This window comes from Rousettus aegyptiacus, unplaced genomic scaffold, assembly GCF_014176215.1.
Source record: "Rousettus aegyptiacus isolate mRouAeg1 unplaced genomic scaffold, mRouAeg1.p scaffold_m13_p_6, whole genome shotgun sequence".
Lineage (NCBI taxonomy): Eukaryota > Metazoa > Chordata > Mammalia > Chiroptera > Pteropodidae > Rousettus > Rousettus aegyptiacus.
The window spans coordinates 10,185,457-10,209,418 of NW_023416309.1; the positions used below are offsets into that span (position 1 = coordinate 10,185,457).

The 23,962-nt window shown below is 46.0% G+C and overlaps 1 protein-coding gene across 4 annotated transcripts in view; it reads left to right on the forward strand.

Annotated features, from left to right (window-relative positions):
* DLG5 (discs large MAGUK scaffold protein 5) overlaps positions 1-23,962 on the forward strand; it is a 115,018-nt gene that overhangs the window by 14,817 nt on the left and 76,239 nt on the right. The window contains exon 1 of one of the 4 annotated variants that reach the window (XM_016159443.2): positions 19,805-21,859. The exons of the other annotated variants lie outside the window; for them this stretch is intronic. Within the exon in view, the coding sequence (XP_016014929.2) occupies positions 21,817-21,859 (43 nt within the window). The 5' untranslated portion in view covers positions 19,805-21,816. Of the gene's footprint in view, positions 1-19,804; positions 21,860-23,962 lie in introns of those variants that run through there. 4 annotated transcript variants of the gene reach the window in all.

The following is a 23,962-nucleotide window of genomic DNA, read 5'->3' on the forward strand; positions in this document are numbered from 1 at the left end:
TATTCACAGGATTCTTTGTGTTTTTTTTTTTTTGTATTTCTCATTTGATCTCATCAGTAACATTTTGAGGGTCCTTACTCTGCTTTACAAATGAGGGAACAGGTCGGAGAGGCCAGATCACTAGAGAGTCAGTTTAGCAGAGTGGTTAAGAGCCTGTATTTAACCCAAACATCAGATTCAAATCTTCAGTCTGCTACTTACTGTGACCCTGGCCCAGTTACTTTCCATCTCTGTGCCTCAGATGAAGATAATAATAGGATCTTGTCTATAACGACGAAAGGAACTACTATATAAAGGGTTAGAGCAGTACCTGGCACACAGTAGGCACTATGTAAGCATAAGCTGTTATTCTTACTGTTACTAATGTTCCAGTCCCATGGCTGTTGAAGTGCTATCTTAAACTGTGACGTCCAGGGTGAAATGGTTGGTTTGTTCCATCTCTCTGTTCCACACTCAGAGTGTGAGTCTGCAAATCAGTGCTGGTCTACAAGCCATTGGTTCCGGGTATGTGATGAAGTTAGCACAGAGAATGAGTAAGTGTTTAGCAACCTTTAGAGAAATTTGACCTTGCTGGGGCTCATTGAACAGGTATAGACTGCTTCAGGTGCTGTCAGATCACATGGGAGTCACATGTGTTTTGAATTATGTGTAATAGTCATCGGGTAGTAGGATCGTGTGATTACAAATAAAAAAGCAGAGTAGCATGAGAGGTCTGCTCTGTTGCCCTCCACAACGAAAAGCTGACTTCCTTGGGAGTAGCCTCTGTCTACTGGAGCAGGTGGGACTCATGGTATTTTGCAAGCCAGTGTGTGATGTTCGTGTTCTAGAAGTATGTGACAACTCAAGGCAGTGATGTCTCCTGACAGAGATTTTTATTAATGAGCAATTGTTTTCATTTAGCTCCACTGACGCTTATTGTGGCAAATGCCTTTCTTGCTATCCTCCTAGCAGGCGTGGTTCTGGCAGATTTGGTAAGACTCTGCAATGAACTCTATCCCTTTCCACCTCTTGGGCTGGCAGAAACTTGAAAGCTGGATGATGTCAATGAACAGCGGGGCGTGGGGATTTGGGAATTCACCTCTGCTGGTACGGCTGTGCTAGAACCTCTGGCAGGGCTCCTGTAAAGCCCTGATCTGCGTGAGATCCTGACCCTCTCTCTCCCCAGGCCCCTTATGCATGTCCCTGAGAGGACAGATGTCTGGAGGTTCACTGCAGTACCTGCGTGGTAGTGTCCATACCTGGGAGAGCTGATGGGTGTAATGGTATGCATGGGCCAGCAGGCCTCCACACATTTCCAAGTGACAGTTGAGACACACACACGGCAGTGGCATGGATCTTAAAGCCAGAGCTCAGTGAAAAAGTAAATAGTAGAGTGAGATGGGTAGTGCTGTGCTGGTATGTAAATTAATACAAAACGATACTTATTTTACAAGAACACTAAGAAAAAGATTAACACAAAAGAATGGTCACCTATGGGCTTGGGGGAAGAGAATGGGAAGGGAACTGGGAATAGAAGGAAATAAATAGAGCATGAGAAGGAGGAAAGAAACTTCGCCCTTCTGCCCTGCTTTTTTTGAGGGTAGGCCTCTTACCTCTTGGTTGCATTTGATCCCTCAACTTCTAGTGGCATGGCATCTGTGTGTCTGGACTGAGCTGGTACCCTCAAGCAGGTTGTTCATCAGAAAAAAGGCCTTAGTAAAGTTACTGGCCAATGAAATGACCAGTGGGGGTGGGGCAAACTGTTCATGGAACAGCAGACTAAATAGGAACCAAGGTGTTTTCAGTAATCATCTAGGTGATTGTGGGGAGGAAGACGTGAACAACACTTGATTTAAACATGGCATTGTGAATGTGTCAGGCATGCTTGCAGACCCCACATTCTCATCCTGGCCATAGAGGGAAAGTATGGGTGGTCATCCTTTAAATCAGTTGATTAAAAAAAAAACAAACTGCTCTGTTCCATGTGTTTATTGAGCTTATGATGCCATGCAAACTGTATTACAGACACAGATTTTAATTTCAGGAAGGTAGAATCCTATTCAGGATAGGTAATAACGTTTTCATTGTCAGAAACTACTGCTCTAGGGAAGGAGATGAGCTGCTGACTGCTGACAGCATTCAGGTAGAACTTCAGGCATGGCAGGGAAGGGGTTCTTCTATCATGTCATGGCTGAGATAGTTGCTATCTGCAATCTTTCCTGTTCTGACTGAACTGGGCTTCAAATTTTAGGTCCGATGCTGGTAAATAGAACAAAAATGTTACTTGGTTTTAAAAATATTATATAATTAGCCATGTTGATGGTAGAGAATTTAGAAAAGTTGGATAATCAAAAAGGAAATAAGTTCCAGAGGTAATCCTACTAACTGGAAATAACTACTATACATTTTTTAAAAAAGAATAAAAAAGAAATTATTTTTAGTGAGTGCACAGTATTGCCCTAGCAAGGTGTATGTCACCAGTTCCTCTTTATGGAGCTTTCTCATTTTTTCAGTATAAATCATGCCAGAGTCAACATCCTATGCATAGATCTCTGTGCACCTCTTTATTTCCTCAGGATAAATTCCTGGAAGTGGGTGCCATTGGGTCAGAGGGTGTGGATGTTTTGAAGGCTGTTGATTACAGATTGCCAGGTTGATGGCTTTGATCCCGAGTCACTCCTAGGTTTCTCCAGGTGTGGGATTTTAGACCAGATTCTTCAGAATCACCCGGGAAGCTTCTGAAAAATGATGACTCCGGGGCCCCACCCTGGGTCTCCTGAAACAGCCTGGGGGTGGGCTGGTCTCAGCAGCTATAATTTTCACCAGTGCCTGGGAGATCTTCCACTCAGTGCAGTGCATTTCCTCAGTATCTGAGCCTGCCCAGGGAAGGGACACAGAGAAGCATGTCTGTTCTGTCTCCTCTGATGAAGAACTGTGGTGTTCACGTGGGTCAGGGAGGCAGAGTGAGAAGAGCACAGTTCGGGGACCTGCCTCTGGGCCCTGTTTTCCTTATCCGTGAAGTGGGAGTCTCTGAGTGGTTGTGAGGAACTGAAAGTTCTCTCTCTATATGAGTATGTGCATGATTGTTTCTCTTACTGATGTCACAAGGTGACAGGGATCTTACTGGGCTGGGCCAGATCTGGGAGAGGAGTGCTGGGAAAGTGGGTCAGCAGAGAGAGCTCATCTTTCTGCCTCTTCCCCAAGGGGACCTGGAGCTGATAGACTGTTGGAGCAGGGTGCTGTTGACCGAGGTCCCCTCCAGGCCCTGGCATCTTTCTGTCCAGGTCAGCAGGGAGGAGCTGCTTCTGCTCCGGATTGCCACTTCCTGTGTCCAGGAGTGAGAGTACCAGAAGGCCTGGGCCTGAGCCCTGTATGGCCTCCTCCCCAGTGGTGGGAGGGACTGAAGAAGGCCTAGAGTTCCCTCCCCAGCTGTGCGGCTCCCAGAAGTCACTGATGGTCGCCTTTACCATGTGGATGTGCTACTTCCTAGCACTGGAATTGATAGTGCTGATGGGGTTGCTCACACCCACCCAGCCAAGGATGAACTATTTGCTAGGTGTAACCTCCAAGAGGCTACTTTAGATGGGTTGTTTACCAGTTGTCCCTGCAAAGGTCAAGTCCACCTCTGACTGTGCTTTGTTTCCTGGCCTGCAAATCTAGAAGGGACATTGTTCATTCACTTATTCAAGCAAACATACTGAGCTGCAGTGGTGACAAGATGAATGATCTACATTAGGGAGCAGACAGCAACACAGCTGGCTTGGGGACTGGTAAGTTGTACTCTAATGTGGGTAGAAACAGGACGCCTTTGAAGCACACCCAAGGGACTGATTCTGCCCTGTGGAAAGGAGAGTTGTCGGGCTGAGGGTTCGTCTCATGAAGAAGATAACTTTTTGAGAGTGGGGCTTTGAGGGTTGAGTAGAAGTCATCTTGGGTAGGTGCATTCCAGGTGTAGGGAGAGAAGCCCGAGGAAGAGCAGTGAGGCAAGAAGGAACCAGTCTTACAGGGTGACCATGAGCACTGTGGTGACTAGATGGCGGCCTGCTCAGGAAAGGGCTGGAGGAGACAGGCTGGAGAGTGGCAGGAGGCTGAGCTGGATCGTACGGCGGCAGACCATGATTACAGTGGTATGGGATGATGGTAGACATTTATGACCACTCGTGGTGTGTGCCAGGGAACTTACACGGACATCTCATGGGTTGTCCCAGAAACCCAAAGATAAGGGGTTATTGTCCCCATTTTACAGATGAGGGAACTGAAGCAGAAAGAGGGGGGAAGTTACTTGCCTATAGTCCCAAGCTAATGAGTCAGGATTTCACCCTTGGTGTTTGGAATCCAAAGAACACACCCACTGAGCTGTGTTGGAAAATCGAGCAGCCTTTGGGGCTGCTAGGTTTGGACTTTTGACTGCCAGTTGCCCACAAGGAAGAGCACTGTGCACAAGGTGACAGGGATCTTACTGGGCTGATCTTAATAGAACCAGAGAACTGCTTAGTAATGGCACTGCTGCTTTTGGAGGCAGTGCGCTCCCAAGCCTGCGGAGGCCTGGACGGCTCCCTGTGAGGGATGCTTTGGGAATGGAAAGAAAGCGAGCCAGTATAACCCAGCAAGTAGACAGGTTACATGCCGCCTGTCCCAGCCAGCCTGGAGACTTTCTGATCAGAGCCCTCTGTTTCTCCACGCCTTCTTCCCTCACATGCCCCGGGAGTGAGTTTTGACCTGGTGTCCGAGGTTGGGGTGGGATATGTATATTTGCAGAGGCAGGTAGAGACCCCCTTGCATAATGGTGGGAATAAGCCCACTGTGTCTCAGAGAACATTGCTGTTGTATTCTGAAGGACTGCAGGAACCTCAGAAATAAACCCTGCAGTTGGGCACATAACTCGAGGCTGATCCATGAGTCGTTATAGTGCATGGAGGTTTGAGGGGGCTGGGGTAGTACCACTTTGTTTCCTTGCGAGTCAGTCAAAATGCTCTTCCCTGCTGAGCCTGCCCAGGTCCACAGAATTCTTTTTGTCCAGAATCCCAGGCAGCCTGCCACAGACAATTGATAAAAGCTATTTGTGAGTTGTAAACGTCTTTGCTGCATCTGGGTAGAAGCAAAATCCTCATCCTGACACAATGCCAGCCTTCTCAGTGACCTTGAGCCAATGCCTTCCCTTCTCAGGTCTTTGCATTTGCCCCTTGGTGACCCCACATAGAACTACAGCTTCCTCTACTTCCTTACCAACTCCTTCGCTCTCCCAGGCATGCACAGGCCTGTTAGGACCCAGGCCCTGGAGGGACAGGGGCCTGTGCTTCCTCCGGAGAATGGACAAGCCCTTACCTGAAGGGAGAGACCCAGGGCCCAGCCTCGTGACTCGTGTGTCCTCAGGAGCTGCTTCTTTGCTACTGCCAGATGGTGTCATCCTGGGGTTGGATTAAAAGATAACTCTTTTGGCAGGAAAAGCAGTCATTTCCTGGTTTTAATAACCAGGCCCATGGCAGGCTCTGTGACGGCTCTCTCAGCGCCTGCTCCTGGGTGTCTCTGTCTCCTCACTCACCTCCAGTTCTTTCCCTCCAGCTGCCGGAACAGCCCTCCTCAGGTGGTGCCTCAAAGTCCGTCTCCCTCCTGTTATCACCACCTTCCCCTCTATGGACAATTTAATAATCCTAATAAGCAATTTAGCAGGATTCTCTTTCCCTTTTCTCCTTCTTTGAGAAAAAGTTCCTAGATGAATTGCAATACAAGTGTGGTAGGACAAGGAAACTGAGTCTAGGCCTTTGGGGAGGTCAGATTGAGGTGGGGAAGCCCAGGGCCACCTGGGCCTAAGCATGGGGGCTGGCTGTGAGCCATGTCTCTTAGTCACTGGTGGAGGAGGCTATTCTGGTGCCTTGAGGAGCCACGAGCCCTGGAGGGGGAAGCTGCTTCTTTGAAGCCGGGGTGGTCATGAATAGTCTTGGGTGGTCCCATGCTCCTGGACCCTCAGTAGGCACTCACAACGACTTTCGAGGGTCTTGGGAGCTCCAGAGAGCTGTACTGTCTGTGGGCGGTGGAGATGGAAGGAAGATCCCTACCTGGAAGCTGTACCACCAACATCAGGTGACGCACAGGCAAGTGGATGAGAATATTTTGGTAGAATATTTTCAAACTTCTTCCCCATGTCTTCTGTCTTTGCAAAGGCCCTCAGTTTGGGGTACACACACTTTTTTTTTTTTTTTTTAAATTCATGCTACCACTAAGAAATGATACAGCAGCCTTTTTTTTCTTTATGAATTATTCTGTATTGGCCTAAACATCACTTTATTAAGAGAAAACCATTTTCTCAGGGTATTTTCTTTCATGGGTAGATGAACCATGGCTGGACATATGTGGCGTTGCTTACCTATGTACCTATATTTAAATCCACAGTAAAATCGCAACAATTTAAAGAATTATCTAGGCAGTGGGATTATGAGCCATTTTATTTTTCTTAAAAATTTTCTTTCTTAAACAAACTTTTAATGGCACAATTTTTTCCTGTAATGTTTTGTAAATTTTCAGATCCATAGAAAAGTTGAAAGAATAGTACAATAAACATTTGTATAGTCTCCACCTAGACTCACCAATGGGTAGCAGTCTGCCCCTTTTTGCTTTTTCATTCAGTCTCTCTATATATTCACATACAATTTTTTTCCCTGATTCATTTAGAAAAAAGTGGTCATCAGGACACTTCACCCCTAAATAGTGAAGCATGTATCACCTGTGAGTCAGGATATGTTCCTATTTAACACACCTCCGTTATCACACCCAAAGAATTAGGCGCTGATACAATAACATCTACCATGCAGTTCATTTCAAGTCTCCCTAATTGTCCTAAACATGCCTTTTATTTATTTTTAAAAACCTAGGCTCTAATAAATGTATTTGGTTGGTATGCTAATGTTATTTTAAAAACTTGGATTATAAACCTGATTATTAGTGACTGACATATCTTTGTTAGAACCCATTGTTATGATATAGACATGTATAGACATCTACTGATTGATTTCCCCTAGGAAATCTTAGAATTCTTGAAACTTAGGAGATCTTTTTTTTTCCTCTTAACAGAACCTGTGGCCTTAACAGTGGAGAGACCTTTAAAGCATTCTAGTGTTGGGGTCTGCATGTGTGTTCTAAATTTCTTCAGTGTATGAAACCTGACGCCTCCAAGTCTGGACGTTTTAAACTGTTCTGCTAAATTCATTTAAGGAGCCAGGGCTCAAATGTACCATTGCTAAGAGTGTTAGAGGTCATTTGACATAAAACAGAAAAACCAGCAGCATCTTTTACAAAGCTCAAAACCTCCTCTTCCCCTCCCCCCTTGTAGCGTGGAGGCACTGGTCTGCTTAGCTCTGGACCCTCAGAAGGGCTGATGATTGCCGTGGGGCCATTGAGGACCAAAGCCCAGCCAGGGAGGAGGGAAATCCCAGAGAGGAAGGAGGAGGGATGTTAGCAGTGAATGGGAGGTGGAAGGGAGAGAGCAGAGAGGGAGGTGCCGTGGTGCCAGTGCAGTTTTGCTCTGTGGAACCACGCTGGTCATTTGGCCCTAGGGTCGGTTAGCTGAGGGCTTACCCTCTGCGCCCCTGGGGAAGCAGTGTTGGGAATGAGACCTTCATTGGAATTGGTCAGACTGGCTTTAAGTCCAGTTGAGTGACTGGCCCATCACTTCCCTGAACCTCTCATCCAGTCATATGGGTGTAGTGAGGATCTGAGAATCAGGCAGGTGCCTTAAAATGCAGAGGGAAGAGGTGGCCTTGCTCCTATCGCTGTCCATTTGGGGGATTGGCAAGCTGTCACCCCTGGAACTGCCAGACATTGGTACAAGATGGACTTGCCCTGGGGTGAGCAAGAGCCAGATAGAGGAGGGCAGGTGTCAGGAAAGGTGCTGTTCCCAAGGAGGAGGGTTGCAGTGTGAGTCCCCAGGGAGGTTGGTCCCCAGGGAGGGCTTCCAGAATGAGGCCAGGCTTGAGTCTTACTGGTTGGGCAGCGGAGCCGTAAAGGCTGGGGCTGCCCTGGGCAGTAGAGCTCCCTGCCCTTTAGGGGATCCCCAGAAACAGACCAGCAGTGAGGGGGCTGCTGCAGCACTGTGTGTTTGGAGGAGAGGGTTCCGTGGGATTCCGAGTCATTCTTCCTACTCTGTCTCAAAAAACAAAAAAACAAAAAAAACCCCCAAACTTTATTCTTTGCTGACAATAAAGCATGCACATTCATGTAGAAAATTCAATTAATGAAGAAAGAAAAGGAAAAGCACACAAAATCCCAGAGGCAACTCTATTAATTTTGTGCTGGGGGAAAATGCAACTTTTATTTTATGCCAAACATTGTGCTAAGTGTCATCTCACTTTATCCTCACACAGACCCTGGGAAGTAGGTACTTTTATTATTCTCATTTTATGAGTGAGGAGAGCGAGGCTCAGAGAAGTTAAGGAAGGTACTCTCAGTCACACAGAACATGCATGAGCTGGGATTCCCAGCAGGCAGGCAGCCTCCAGAGCTTGTACTTGTAACCCCTCCAGGATACTGACTACTCTTGCAGATATCTGACAGTTTTTGTATGTGCATACACATCCTTATATATACAGAACCTAGGATTCAGATTCTAAGTGGGTGACAGAGACCCTAACCACCATGCACTGGGTATCAATAGACACAGCACTGCCTTCTGCCCTACAGCTCTTGGTGTGCAAGCTTTTGGTCAGCTGCCTGGGATTTATAAACAGAGTTTTGTCTACTCGCTTTGGTTGCCGAGGGATAGAGAGGTCACCCATCTGTGGGAAGGATGCAAGACGGCCATGTTGGAAAGAGGAGACAGTGAGAGTGGAGGAGAGGTTGACCCCAGCTCAGTCCCAGGGGGCAGGTGGGGTCTAAAACTGCCCTCCCTTTCTCCATCTACTTATTTCTCCAGGGAGAATTGTAAAATCCGGCAAAGGTGTCTGAGGTGACTTCTAGGCCATGGAGTGTGGTTATTTTTTACTTACTCATCTGAGTTTCCTTGGACTTCTGTCCTGCCCCAAGGCATGAGACAATTTACAGCTGGTGCTATATGGCATCCAGGGACTGGCTTTGGGTTGGCAGGTCACATCCAGGGATTGCTGCCCAGAGGAATGTGGGATTGGAAGATGTTGCTGTCTAGGGGGCAGGAACTCCTGGAACCACCCCCACTTTGGCCCGGAGTAGTTGTGAGAGCAAAAGTGAGGACCAGGGTTTCTAGGGGCACTGCTGGAACTGGGATGGCCTCCCAGGACCTTGTTTTTCTACCTGTACAGTGGGTCTGATGGTATCTGTTCTCCCTGCTCACCATGGTTATGGTAAGAGGCTGGTGGATGAGGGAGATGTGGTGTTACCGGGGAGCTCAGTCCCACTGATGTGTTGTCTTCGGTGCATGTGCACATTCCGTCTATCTCTCCTTGTTCTGATACTGGCAGGTATGCAAGGGGAGGCTTATTTTTTCTCCAACTGAGAATGGAAAAAACAGGTTCAGAGAGGGCTGCTTATGTGATCACGTGGCCTGTACACCTGTGTCAGAGGCAGGACTAGAAATAGGTCTGGTCCCCAGGTCAGTGCCCTAATAACCCTTTAGTATGAAGCTTACTGGTCTTGTCCTTCTGAGGTTTGTGTTTCTTCCCTTGGTTATCCAGCACCTGCCTCATTCAGTCTGAGAAGAGAGCAGGAAGCCAGGGCTTCAGAGTCAGCTCTGTTTCCCCCTATGTGGCTTCAGGATGCCTCTGTGGGTCATGTTTGTTTAGCAGTTGTTCATCGAGCACCTGTAGTGGTGGTGGGGAGCAGTGCGAGGGTGCAGACAGCCTGGGCCCAGCCCTCTAAGACCCTTGGCGATGCTGGAGCTGCAGAGATGAAAGCGGTGACACCCTGGTATCAGTGAACTCACAGTCTGGTGTGGGAGGCAGCTTGTGAACGGTTAGTGCTCACACAGTGTACAGGTGCATTGTCCAGGCGGAGCGTGGTCGGGTTCTGGGAGCACAGTCTTGACCCTGCTAGAGTCTCAGTTTCTCCATCTGTCAGTTGAGTACATCAGACTATTTGATCTTTGGAGTCCCTGACTCTTCATGAAAATGATGTTATCTTGGGGTTAAAACACACCTAGTGCCAAACAAAATTTTATATTGAAAGTGCTCCCAAGTCAGATGGAGAGTAAGGAGCCTACTGTGTTCTGTATATTTATCTCTTCACAATTACTCATTCTCTGATGGGCCAAATACATTTGTTTTGTATGGTTTGGCTTATGGCTGTGTGCTGGTGCCAGGAGGCTGCTTATGGGTCACGGGGTAGGGAGGGATTGAGGGCACATGTCAGATGCGCTGCTGCGGGTGTGAGCCAGGGTTGGGTATGATCCCATTACCGGGGTGGGGAGGGGTTCCCCAGGGAAGTGGCCACTGTCCCTGGTCCTAAGGCATTGTCTGGCCTGTGGGTGTGTCTGTCTGCCCGAATCTGGGCCCTGTGAGCACCACTAATGTGGACTAACAGTAGGGCCGAGTGGCTGCAGTGGGCCTAAGTCACTTGAGTTAGCTAGGCTGTAGGAAGGGGCAGGCCTAGGACAGGTCTGAAGGAGGGATAGAGAGGGAGGAAGGCTGGAGAGGGGGGCCCTGTCTCTCAAGGGCTCCCCCTTTCCAGGCCTCATGCTCAGGACTTGGTCAAGGTTATACAGCCAGCAAGTGGCAGAGCTGAGATAACTCCCAAGTTGGTGTTTCTATATCCTAAAGCTCTCTGGAGAGAGAGCTTTTCAGCAATCAGTGTCTCATTAAAATGAAGCACCAAAGAGCTGCATTTTTCAATAGTGTCCAAGGGCTTTTTCATGGTGTCCTGTGGAGCGATGTGTAGTGGGGACCAGAGGGTAATGTGAGGAAGGATCTGAGGTCAATTTCTACTCTTTTCTCTGTTCTGTGTGTGTGTAGGAGGGAGGGAAAAGGTGAGTTGCCCAAGGGTGGCAAGGACGTTTATTAACTGCTCACATAGAGCAGAGATGCCTGGACCCTTACCTCCTTTGCTCTTTGAATCCGTAACGGGCACTAGTGCATGCTATGGGGGATGCAGAGATAAACAAAAGTCTCTTTCTTGAGAAGTCCTCAGCAGGACTGGATACTTAATTCGTAGCCCACTGCAAAGTAAAAATGCAGAGGCTCTTGCTCATAAGTTATTAAGAATTTCAAGGTGGTGAAAGTAGAGCATGGAACCAGGCGTGGGGCCTTGTGAGACTGCACAGGTCATGCACCCAGGACGCCGGCCCTGGTCCCTAGTCTCACAGGTGAGGCCAGGCTGGGTAGACATCAGTTAGAACCATAGGGAGGAATAAGCAGGGTGATAGGAGAACAGGTCATTTCCCAATGGAGGGATCTGGGGTGCTCCTTGGAGAGGTCCCATTTAAACCTGGGCCTGGAGGGACAGCTGGGGTCTCGGTAGAGGTGGCAGTGATGTTGGAGACGGGAACGTGCAGATGTGGGCAGGAGTGATGAGAAAGTGGCCCTTTAGCCTGGCTGGAGGCCTGGGTGGTGGTGGGGAACAGTACGAGGGGCCCAGCCCTCCAAGACCCTCAAGGCAGGCTTTACTCTGTAGCCAGGGACTCCTGATGCTTGGAGATGGCGCAGAGCTGGGCTGTGGGAGACATTCTTGGGAGGTGGGGCTCTTTGACCTTCCAGTAGCTTGGAAGGATTCTGATGTTGAGACAGACACTTGACATTTGTTATTCATTTAATCCTCTGTCCCACTGTAAATGAAGAAGTGGAGGAGCAGAGAGGTATTCTGTACCTTGTCCATAGTGGTAGGTGACAGAGCTGGGACCCTAGAAACCTGAGGATTGGGAAGTCGATGAAACAGTCCATCTGTGAGAGGTGTCACTGGGATGGTAGCAACAGAGAGAAGTGATGAGTTTGAGAGAGTGTGGAGGTCGGTCACGAGGATGTGGGCACCTGAGTGGGTCACATAGTCAAGAGTTCCCACAGCCAAAGACATCCCGCAGTCCTGGGGGGAGGTCATCCTGCTGCAGGTCAGAGTGAGCAGTGGTGGGGGAACCGTACTTTGAGAAGCTCCTTGCCTTGCTCATCAATAAATCCTGCCAGTCGTTAGATCTTGGTTTTTGGCCTAATCTGCCCCTAAGTTTCCCTGTTTTTTCAGCATCTCCCTTGGGGCATGTAAAGGCAGAGGTCTGTCTGTTCCTCTAGACCTTTTATTTTTTTCTTTTTGAAACTCTTGGTTCTTTGCAACCTCCCACATTTGTTGTGGTTTTATGCTGAATAGGTGGTCCTGATACGGTTAGCTGGGAGAGATGGAACTCAGCATGTGTCAGCAGATGCTCTTGGGTTTTAGATATTCATGCACCTTGAAGATATTCCTTATCTTTGGCCCCTGCCCACTGAGGGTGTGTCTACCAAACCATATCCCCGACACATTACCCCCCTCAGAGAGCTATCTCCTGTACCTCGCACCCCGAGACCTGCTCATGTTACTCATGTGACAAGTTCTAGACTCCTCCACTCAACCACCTTTCTTCAGCCCCCAGTATCAGAGGATACGATACTTAGTGTAGAGGGATGAAATGGCCCTCAGCTGACCCCGCCTGACCCCTTCTTGGGTCTGGAAGCCGAATCCTACAGTCTCTCAGCTTGGTAGGTGACCTGTGGAGCTTGGTAACTTGACACTGCCTTGCTAATTGTCTGCTGAGGTCACACAGCTAGCTAGCCTTTGTCACTGCCTATCCATCAGGACCACAGTCTCCAAGTGGGCTAACTGGTTGAGCCACTGTTCTGGGCGCTCATGGGAAACAAGTGGCCTTTGCGGTAAGCCAATGGACAGAGTGGCCGTCAGCATGGGCGAGGTGGCAGCACACGCAGGCCTTCCGGGCTGGGTAGGGTCCAGGGCAGCAAGCTCTAACCTGGGAGGTCCACAGCTGACCACATTTTTCTAGATGATCAGGGGCAGAGTGGCAGGGATTATTTCTCTTCCCTTTTGGTTGCTGTTAAAGGCAGTGTTTCCTAGTGTTTTTGTAGTGCCAGTGTTAAGACTTCATTTGTTCTCTCTACTTGGCCAAGTCCTGGGAGGTTACCAATGGGCTGTGGTGCTTCTCGGTAAGGCCAGGTGTTTACAGAGTCTCCTTGAGATGAAAACGGGGGAAATGAGACTTGAGGAGATTTAAATGTTTTAATTTTGGCAATTCTTCCTTAGCTATCTTGAGAGACTCTCTACATCATTTCCCCCAAACACAAACCCCAGATGCGCCACACGTTATAAATGACCACATACCTCAAAGGAACTGGGTAAATATTAGGTGACTTGATTTAATTAAGTTAAATTCCTGAAACCTGAGAGGAAGATGTATTTAGTAACAGGGTCCTGGATATCCTTGCCTCAGAATTCCATTTTCTGGACACACTCTGATGGTGTAAAGGTGGATTTGGGCACAGACCTATCTGTTTTTTGAGATTAAGAGGCTCCAGTGAATGATCTTAGAATGAAAAAGTGGCTGACCCTGTAAATGGTTCCAGAAGAATTGGTATCATTAACTAAAGCTATGTCCAACAGCTTTGCCCAGTGAATATTAGTAATACTTTTAACCCCTTCATCTAATTTTTTTTATGTGGGAATTCTGCTTTCTCCTGTCATCATAGTTTTGTTGCCCCCACCTTGCAACAGTTTTTTTTTTTTTTTTTTTTTGCATATTTTTTTCATACCATGTCCCTCCCTTAAGACCATGTCCCTCCCTTAAGACCTTGGAGGGAAGATATGCTAACTTAGCCCGGGGGCATCCACGATGGAGTTGCAGGAGAAAGGGGCAGCTGTCTCTTCCCACATGGACCTGTTAGAGAACATTTCTCTGTGACGGACAGTGAGGGGCTAAGCAGAGGCTCCTGCTGCATTTACCTCCTAGTCATTCGGTCTGTTCTTCCTGCACTTTGTATTTGCTCTGTTCTCTGGTGCTCCCCACAGCCCTCCCCACCCGCCTCTCTCTCATCTTTGATGTAGTTGCCATGGACAAAAAGCTCAGAAAATAATAGAACAAGTTGTAGACTCAGAATGTTTGCCCCCAAGGAAAGAGCATGTTTGCACAAAATCCTGTCTGACAGTTTCTATTTAAACAAGGAAGTTGGGGGCCCAGCAGGCCTAGGAAATATGAAAATTGGTGCTTTGTCGGGCTGCAGGCTGGTGGTAGCTCCATGTCTGAGCTCTGTCTGTCAGTAGAGATTGGAATTGTCAGATGAAAATCGCTAACTAGCCGTGGGCAACTGTCTCCTCTGCTGTTGTAAGCGCACATGCTGCCTGTCGCTTTGGAGCCTGCTCGTCTTCTCTTTGTTTTTCTGAAATGTGATGAAATGGAACATGCTTTTAAAAAACTTATTTTCTGGAGATGGCTTGGCAGGGATTACTGGCCGTGGCAGCCTTATTTCTGCCCTCGTGAGTCCCTTGTCTCACATCGACTTATGGCATACTGGCAAGGGCTGCTTGTACGTATTTTTCTTTTTATTCTTGATAGTCTTTCCAAATATATTCCTTTGATGACTCGTTTATTTGCACACAGGCTGAAGATTCAATAGAATTTCTTAACCATGTTACCTTTTTTTCTTAAGAATAATTCTTTTTCTGATTATCAAGGCAGTGCTCATTAAAAAGAAAAGATTCCAGAACTAATCATGTTAGAAAGTCAGAGTTCTCTTAAGTATCTGCTGAGGCATAGCAGTCTCAGACAGTGGTCGTCTGGGTGGGTGGGGCCATTCTGGGCATCATACTGTGGCTGCTCGGTGGGTAAGGGATGGGCAGAGGGAGCAGGGCTTGTCTTAAATGCAGCCCAGCAGTAGTTAAAAGGTGTAGGGTACATCTGATTTCAAGTCTAGCTGATTGATCCTAGGGCTAGTTCCTTAACTTCTCTGAACTTCAGGGTCATTTTTTGTAAATTAGGGCTAATGGCAATACCTTTTTCCTGGAGTGCTGAGAGTTTTAATTAAGATGACATGTCCATTTGATGGCTTTTCAAGGCTCTCACTGTGGATGTTGTCTGTATTGGAAAGGGCTGCACAGAGCCTGGCACGGTAACAACTGTATCGGTGTGGCAGTGCTGCTGCAATGAAGTACCACAAACTGGGGAGCTCAAACAACAGGCATTTATTGTCTCACAGTCCTGGAGGCTAGAAGTTCAAGGTCAGGGTGTGAACAGCGCTGTTTTCTTCTGAGGCCTCTCTCCTTGGCTTATAGATGGTTGTCATCTCTGTTTCCTCACATGTCATTCCTCCACGTGCACATGCATGTCTGCGTTCGGATTTCTTCTTTTAAGGGTTAGGGCCCACTCTACTGATCTCATTTAAACACCTCTTTTAAAACCGCATTCCCAGATAGAGTGATTTGCTGAGGTACTGGGGATTGGGACTTCAACATATGAATTTTGGTGGGAACACAGTTCAGCTCTTCACAGCAATTATTACTGTTATGCATGGCTCTGAAATGGTAAGGAGCACTGAAGCTGCCCTTGGCACTGTCCCCAACTTGTGTGACTTGGCCCAGTCATGCCTCTCTTGGACATCTGTGGAATGTCAGGGCTAGGCAGTATAGGGGTCCCTCTTAATCTCTGAGGAGGCTGAAGTATAACTGGAAAACGTGGAGCCAACACTTAATCTTCATGCTTTAAGTGTTGGCCTTGGAGTGGGCCTGGGGATAGCAAGACAGTGATGCAGGTTTGGGGTTTCCATTCACTGGGAGGAGACTGGGTGCGTTTGCTGTTAGGGTTACCTGCACATGGCCAGAGGGCCAGCAGCTGGGCGAGGACTGGGACCTTTGGGGGCTGGTGTGCCTTTAGTTTGTTTTGCTGTACTCTGTGGTTGTGGATGTGGGTTTTGTTTTTTTCTACTTGCACAAAATAGTGAATATTTTCTCTTGTTACTTAAGATCAATCTTCTCTACTGAGGGCTGCCTCTGTGTGAAAGATAACCCACTCTTTTTTGTACATTTGAAATACTTCTCTTATCTCCTTCATTTATTAGAATTGACTTGGGGCAATTTGAAGACTTTGTATGACTTGGGGTGGGGTCACACTTTTTTCCTACATTTGAAGGACTGACCATGGACCTGATTTCTAAGAGTTGGAATATGATTTGTATTCAATTGAAGGTAAATATGAGCACTATGTTTGCTGATACACTAGGTATGAAATGAACATGATGGAAGGCTTTGTTACGTGCTTTTTAGTAAAGGAGAAGTTTGCTTGAGGTGTTTCACCTTTATTTGGTGGGGGGCGGGGTAGGGGTGGCTGCAAAAGGAACACTCACTGCTGAGTGTGTTGGTGCAGTGAGTCTTGTTTAGATACTCCAGTTTTGTTTAGAAACTCCTCACCGTGCTCTGGATGTGACGCAGGCAAACATTTGAAACGTAAGTGGATTTCTGCAGGTAAAGACGAGCAGCTGTCCTTTTTGTAAAACATTGTAAAAAGTCTCTGCAGTTTTGGGAACAGACTCTTTTGACCCACTTCTGAAGGTCACCTTTTCAAAATCTCCACAAAGCACGGTTGAAATAAGGGGTGAATTCTCCTTGGTGGTTTCGCCTTATCCAAGAGGAAGGTGTGTAAAGTGTCCTATAGCTTGTTTCAGACGGGAAAACCACCTGCTTTGGGCTGGGTCTCTCACCAACACCTTGAAGAGGCAAACCTTTTGCTTTCTGTTTCTAGGGCCTCAAAAAAAGTGTAGATGGGCAGGGGTCGTTGTTTTTTTATTTTCCCTGAGGGCCCTTTCTGTCCTGGTGTCATTTAAAGAATGTTGGAAAAACAGATTGGATTTCAGAGTTAATTCCAATTGGTAATTAATTATAGTGAGCTTGTTAAGAACCGAGCATCTTGAAATAATGTTTCTGTTGGTAGACCGCCCTTAGAAACTACCAGACCAGGAATGCTGCACCCTCCCTGTCTTGCCCTCCGCTGACATCACTGCTCCATCATGGGCTCCTTTCCTAACAAGCAGGTGTGGCCTCATGCTCTTTTAGCACTGTACTTAGTTTTAATGTCTCTTTAGGCAGTTGTTATGAGATATAGAAGTTCTTTCATGATGAACAGCTTTTTGCCTTTTCTGGTCTAATCCAAGCCCTTCAATTCTGATGGAGCAACCAAGCCAGTCAGTTGCCTTATATAACTTGACAGAGCGTTGTTGCCCTCGAGATGAACAAATCTAATATTTCTTTGTCTTCTGTGTCCTACTCCAGTGTTTAGTGTGGCACATCGCCCCTCTGACCACTCTCTGTCACATTGCCTTCTAGAAGATTTTATTCCCTTGCTCCTCCTGTCTCCCTGATTGATCTTTCTGTGTCTCTTATTTGACTCTTCCAGAAATTCACATTTTTTTCTCCTATCCGCATAGGTCATATGTCCCAGGATTTTGTCCTGTACACACCAAGAACAGTACGTACTAAAACTAGATACAGGGTGCTGTTTTTAAAGTCCTTGATCTGGCTCTCCCCTTCTCTCACTTGTTTCTTACCCAAGGGCTTTACATCACCAATCAGTGATCCTAGAAGTGTCACTCACATCCTCCAGGCTCTGGGGGTGAGTACCATGTGAACTGTGTTAGCCTGAAACTTTCTCCCTAGCTCCAGACTCAAGTTTTAACCATCATCAGACTGCCTACACAGGGATTTTCTTTAGTACATTAAGCCTGAGTCTCAACAATTTCATCATTCCTCTTAGCTGGTTCTCTTCAGTTCTTTGCCTCTCTTCACTGTAGTACCTTCTCAGACACACCAACCCCCAGCATCTTCCTTCACCACTCCCCACCCACAGTCTCCCTCATCCCATCCTTCCCACCTCTGTACAGTCTGTTGTGGCCCTTCCCAGCCTGCATCCTTGTACCAGTGGTTCAGGGATATTCTTGCAGGATTATCCTAATAATTTCCTTTACTTCCAGACCTTCCCTCTTTCCATATTTTGTGTTGCCGGAGACAGTTTCTGGACCTCATCCCTGCTCTTATTCCTATGCTCAAAAACCTCAGGCATTCTTGAGTTCCAGGGCTGAGGAGCTGGGGTTTTTGCTTGTAGGGACCAATGTCCTTGTAGGATTGTGTGACACTAGATAGAGTTTGGAGTACCCTGAAGACCTAGAGATTTTGCATAACTGTAATGAGAGGTAAAGTCCTTATTTTTTTTTTTCCTTCACTGTTGGGTTTTTGGGTTTGAATTTTTTGTGTGTGATAAGAAGCATATATCGTAAAATTTACCATCCTAACCATATTTAAGTATTTAGTTCAGTGGTATTAAGTACATTGATATGTGCTACTACTGGAGGGAGGTGGCAAGAGAACTAAAAGTTAAATCAAGCTATAGTCAGAGACTGTGGTATGCTAATCAGCTCTATGGCTACCCCATGAGGAATCCTGCAGAAAAAAGGAAAATTTCTGCTGGGATTACTAACAAACCATTGATCCATACTGTGAAGGGAAAAAAAGGAAAACAAAGCTTTTAAGTCATCCCCTACACAAAATAAACACATTCTCTACCACTAAAACCATGGAGAACCCATGGATCAAAGGCTTGGAATGGCCGGCAGGCATTTCATGCTACATATTCTTACCTTTTCATGCTGTATGCCATACCATCAACTGAAAATGGGTAAACAAAGTCTTTAAGCTATAATTTATAGAAACTAATAATGATATATTCTTATATATAAACTAATATAAACCGAATTCCCTTGCAGTGTCTTTCTCTCAGTCCCTCTCATTATCCGTCTCTGTCTGTCCCTGTGAGTCTCTCTCAGGGTGTCTTTCTCTCCATCCTTCTCAGTGCCTTTTTCTCAGTCCCTCTCATTGTCTCTGTCTCTCTGTCTGTCCCTCTGAGTCTCTCTCGGACTCTCTCACTCTGTGCTTCTGAGAGCAGACCACTCTATGTCTAGGGAGGCTTACCCCTTCTCTAGTAAACTTTCCTTTCACCTAACTCTGGCATGCGCTTGAATTCTTTTCTGCGCTCAGTCAAGAACTGTCTCTCTTGGTGCAGGCCCCACTTGGGGGAATTTGCCTTGTCCTGCATCACTACCATCACCACCATCCATCTCCAGAACTCTTTTCATCTTGTAAAATGGAGACTATACTATTAACAGTAACTCCCCATTTCCCCCTCCCCACCCAGCCTCTAGCAACCACCATTCTACTTTCTGTCTCTGATTTTGACTACTCTTAAGTACCTCATATAAATGGAATGAAACAGTATTTGACTTTTTGTGACTGGTTTATTTTGTTTGGCATAATGTCCTCAAAATTCATCTGTATTGTAGAATACATCCAAGTTTCCTGCTTTATTAAGGCTGAATAGTATTCTATTGTATGTATAAACCACATTTTGCTTATCTATTCATCATCCATCAATGCGTACTTATATTATCTACACATTTACATTGTAGGTATTGTGAATAATGCTGCTGTGAATGTCTCTTTGAGATGCTGCTTTCAGTTTTTGGGGATAAATGGATCTATTTGATCATATGGCAATACTGTTTTCAATTTTTTGAGAAACCACCATATTAGTTTCACAGTGGCTATACCATTTTAAATTCCCACCAACAGTGCACAAGGGTTCTGATTTCTCCACATTCGCACTGATATTTGTTATTTTCTACTTTTTTGATAGTAGTCATCTTAAGAGTTGTGAGTAAGGTTTTGATTTGTAGTTCTGTAATGATTAGTGATGTTGCGCATCTTTTCATATGCTTATTGGATGTTTTTATATTTTCTCTTTTTGTTTTTATATTTTCTTTGGAGAAATATTTGTTTAATTCATTTGAGAAACCACCATATTAGGTATATTTTAATCAGGTTTTTTTTAATTGTTGAATTTTAGGAGTTCTTTATGTATTTTGATAGTAATCGTTTATCAGATATGTGATATGCAAATATTTTCTCTCATTCTGTGCATTGCCTTTATACTCTGATGATGGTGTCTTTTGGGACTAAATTTTAAAAATTTTAATGAAGCACAATATGTCTATTTTTTCTTTTGTTGCCTATGCTTTTGGTGTTATATTCAAGAAATCATTGTCAAATCCATTGTCATGAAGCTTTTGTCCTATTTTTTTCTTCTAAGAGTTTTATAGTTGTAGCTTTTGTCTTTAGGACTTTGATTCAGTTTGAGTTAGGTTTTGTATATGGTGTTAGATAAAGATCTAAATTCATTTTTTTTGCATGTGGATATCTAGTTTTCCCAGCGTCATTTCTTGAAAAGACTATTATCTCCTCATCAAATGATCTTGGCACCTGTTAAAAATTATTTGACCATTTAAGCAAAGGTTATTTATGAGCTCTTTCTTTTGTTCCATTGGTCTGTATGTCTGACTTTATGTCAGTACCATACTGTTTTGATTACTGTAGTTTTATAGTAGGTTTTGAAACCAGGCAATGTGAATCCTCCAGCTTTAAATCCTTTTAAAGATTGTTTTGGCTACTTAGAGGGATTCCATATTAATTTTAGGATGGGCTTTTCTATTTCTGTAAAAAATGCCATCAGGATGTTGGTAGGGATTTTGCATTGAGTCTGGAGATCACTTTGGGTCACATGGGAATCTTAAATCCCTTGAATCTTTTATTCATTTCCTTGTGTTTGTTGTTGTTGTTTGTGTTTTGAGTAAGAGTAGAGTAAAAGGTGTTTCTGGGAAGAGATGAGGCTAGCAGTAAAGAGTAGAGGTATGAAGGAAACCGGGAAAGATAAGCGGCGCAGTCAGGGAGTGGTGACACTTGTGTCTTCAGAGCAGGTTAGAACATAACATTTTTGAGCAGTTTCTTTACAATTGAAAAGTACTTTTAACGTCTGTTATTTTGTTTGCTTGGCATAACAACCTGTGAAATACAGATAAAGACTTTTTATAGCCTCGGTATCAGATGAGGAAACCGAGGCTCAGAAAAATTATTTGCCTTTTGTCACCCGTTAGTCAGCCAAACCAGGGAGAGCCCAGGTCCATCAAGCACCTGATCCTGTGCCCTTTTTTCACCGTGCAGAGTCACTTTGTGCTTCCTACCCATGTGGCAGGGGTTTTGGTGGGTTCAAAGTCAGCAGAAGTATTGTAGGGGGCAGCAGAGAAGTGAGCAGTTATCCATTATCTCATGGGGACCCAGGCTGAGTTGCCTTGGTGATAAGTAATTTTCAAGGCACCTCACAAAGTAGATAAGGAGGTAGGTGTTTATTCTGTTGAAGGGAGAGGGGGCAGAAACAGTAGCTCGTAGCTGATGAAGACAAGACCTTTCCTTTATAGTTGTCCTCTTTGGGCCTTTGTGGACCAAATGTTCCTGACCAGTCCAACCCAGGGTGTCATGTCCTTGTTCACTTTCCAGCTGACTCCATGAGCCTTGGGCTGTTCCCTGAGCTGTCATTTCCTATGGCTAACTCCTCAGCTTACCCCAATTTGAATTTAATGGAAAATGGTCATTTGGGGGATGATGTCACATTAAGGAGACAGTGGGAGAGAGACGCCTCTTGCAGTTCTTTTGCATCCAGTCTGAGCATCAGAGTCATGATCAGGTTCCCAAAACCCCATTGGTTCATTCTGTTTCCTGCTGCCTTCTAAGACAGGATGGAAATATTTGTCTAGTTTGTTCCAGAGATTGTACTTGTCTCCTCTGGGCAGACCAGAGCAGCTGAGGGTTGGAGAGGTTGAAGCCAGGAGTAGAGTACAAGGCTGGCACCTGAGGTTCAGCAGAGATAACTAGAACCAGCTTTCTTCCTTTTCTTCCTTTCCACTGTTGGAAAAGATAACGTTGGCCACAGTGCTGAATGCTGGCCCACAAGCCACTTCCTGGCATAGTTGCTTGTCAAAATTACTGACCCATCAGTTGTGACTCCTAGACACCTTTCACCTCAAGGCTGCCATTGAACAGGGTATGGCTGCTCACATCCTCTGCTGTCTGTTGGGACAAGGAATTGGTGAGTTTCCGTTTTTCTGATCTCGTTTGAAAGGAGGTACTATAGAGTTGGATAAGAATGGCATTTGAATCTGGATACATCACTTACTAGCTTTGTGGCCTTGGGCAAGTTACTTGGCGCCTCTGACCCTACATTTTGCCATCTAGAAAATAAGTTGTCATATTCCTTTCGTGCGGTTGTTAGGAATATTAAGTGAAATAATCCTTATAAATAGTGCCTTTCCTGTGACAAGTACTCAAAAAATGTTAGCTACTGTGAGTAGTCAGAGTGTGGTAGTATATTTCAGAAGAACTTGAGCCAAAATATGTCAGGTGCCTACTATATGTTGATGGCTCTTCATAACACTTCCTGACTCATTTATATCAGTTTCTTTGACACCCAGGGACGTTCAGGGAGTGGACGGAGTACAGGTACAGTTCGATCAGAAGTCAGGAGGATGGTGTATCCAGCTTACCTTCACCATTAAGCATCTTGGGCATATGAGGCCATCTCTCTAAGGCCCTAGTTGCATACCTTTGTGTTCATTTCCTTTACTTGGCCAGATGGCTCTCCTCCTACCTCACTGCCTGCTTCTCCTCTGTCTTCTTTGTTGATTCCTCTTTTCATCCCTCAGCCCTCAGTGCTCAAGGTTTGTTCCTTGGACTTCTCCGCTGCCCTCTCTGTTCAGACTCTCTCCTTGGGTTATCACATCAAGTCTTATTGCTTTAAATACTGATCATATGTTGACAGTTCCCAAATGATATCTGTAGTCCCATCCTTATCCCTGAACTTCAGACCATCTATCTATCCAACTGCTAATCTATCCATCTCCATTTAAGTGCCTGTGGTTAACTTGGCCACACATGAACTCATGGTTCCCCACCTCCCCCCCCCCACCCCCGCCCCCAACTATTCTTCCTGTAGGCTTCCCCATCTCAGCAACAACCAACTTCATCCTTCCAGTGTCCAGGCTAAGAACCCTGGAGTCACCCTTAACATCTCTTTCTTTCCTGTTCCACATTTAGTCTGTTAGCAGATCCTTTCAGGTTTACCTCCCGAACATCCTACATCCAGCCACTTCTCACTAGCTCCCCTCTTGTCACCCTCATCCAAGCTGCCAGCATTTCTTCCTTGGGTTATTGAATTTGCTGTCAGACTGGTTTCTCTGCTTCCACCCTTCCCTACCTGTGGACAGTATTTAATGTAGCAGCCAGTGATCCTATTAAAATGTAAATCAGACCATATCTCTCCTCTCTATGGCCCACGAGGTCCTGCTTGAGTTCTTCATGCCACCCCCACACTGTACACCTTGGAGTTACCTGGGAAATGGACACCTCATTCACCACCCCATTCGTGTCGAAAGATGGACTATTGGTCCTCATTATGAACACCGAAAAAGGGGGTATAAACATCATTACTCTGATATTTTAACAAGTTCATTATTCTTGTTCCAAAAATTTGAGGAGGGTACTGCAGCTATACTCAGTTTGGTGATATTATTAATATTAACTTAAAAACCTGATACTTTGGGAGATGGTCTGTGTAAACCAGGTGACTCTTCATCTGACCCAGAGATAACAGCAGGCCTCGTCTGTGTCACCAGCATCTCTTCCTGTGAGGGGGAAGGTGATTATCCCACCCTGAGGTGTGTGTGTAGAGTGCATGAAGCGGGACTTCCTTGATAGATGCCCCAGCTTCTGTGGCCATTCTGTTCCAGGGCCACGGTCACCCCATATCTCCCTGAAATGTTGGGGCTTGTCAGCCTTCAAGTTTGGGCCTCAGTGTCCGTAGCTTTGGGCCATATTTTTAAAGGTACAGAGGCTGAGGCTTTAGGGTGGGGCGTGGCTACCCTGAACCCTGGTTCTGCAAGAGGGCTTCTTAATAGCCAAAGGGACTCATCCTTCTAGTACCTCCTGAGGTTCTTTTTAGTGAGGGTGCCCATGACCTGGGACCAGCCTCCACATGGGCATAGGTGTCCGGGTGGGCAGGCAGCAGCCACACGTGTCAGAACCATGAAGCCAAGCTCCTCCCCCTCTCTTTCCACTTTTAGTCCCTATGCCTAGCTCAGCTCACAATGCCTGGTGAGTGTCCTCTTGGTGGGGGGAGGAGGACAGGAAGACCACA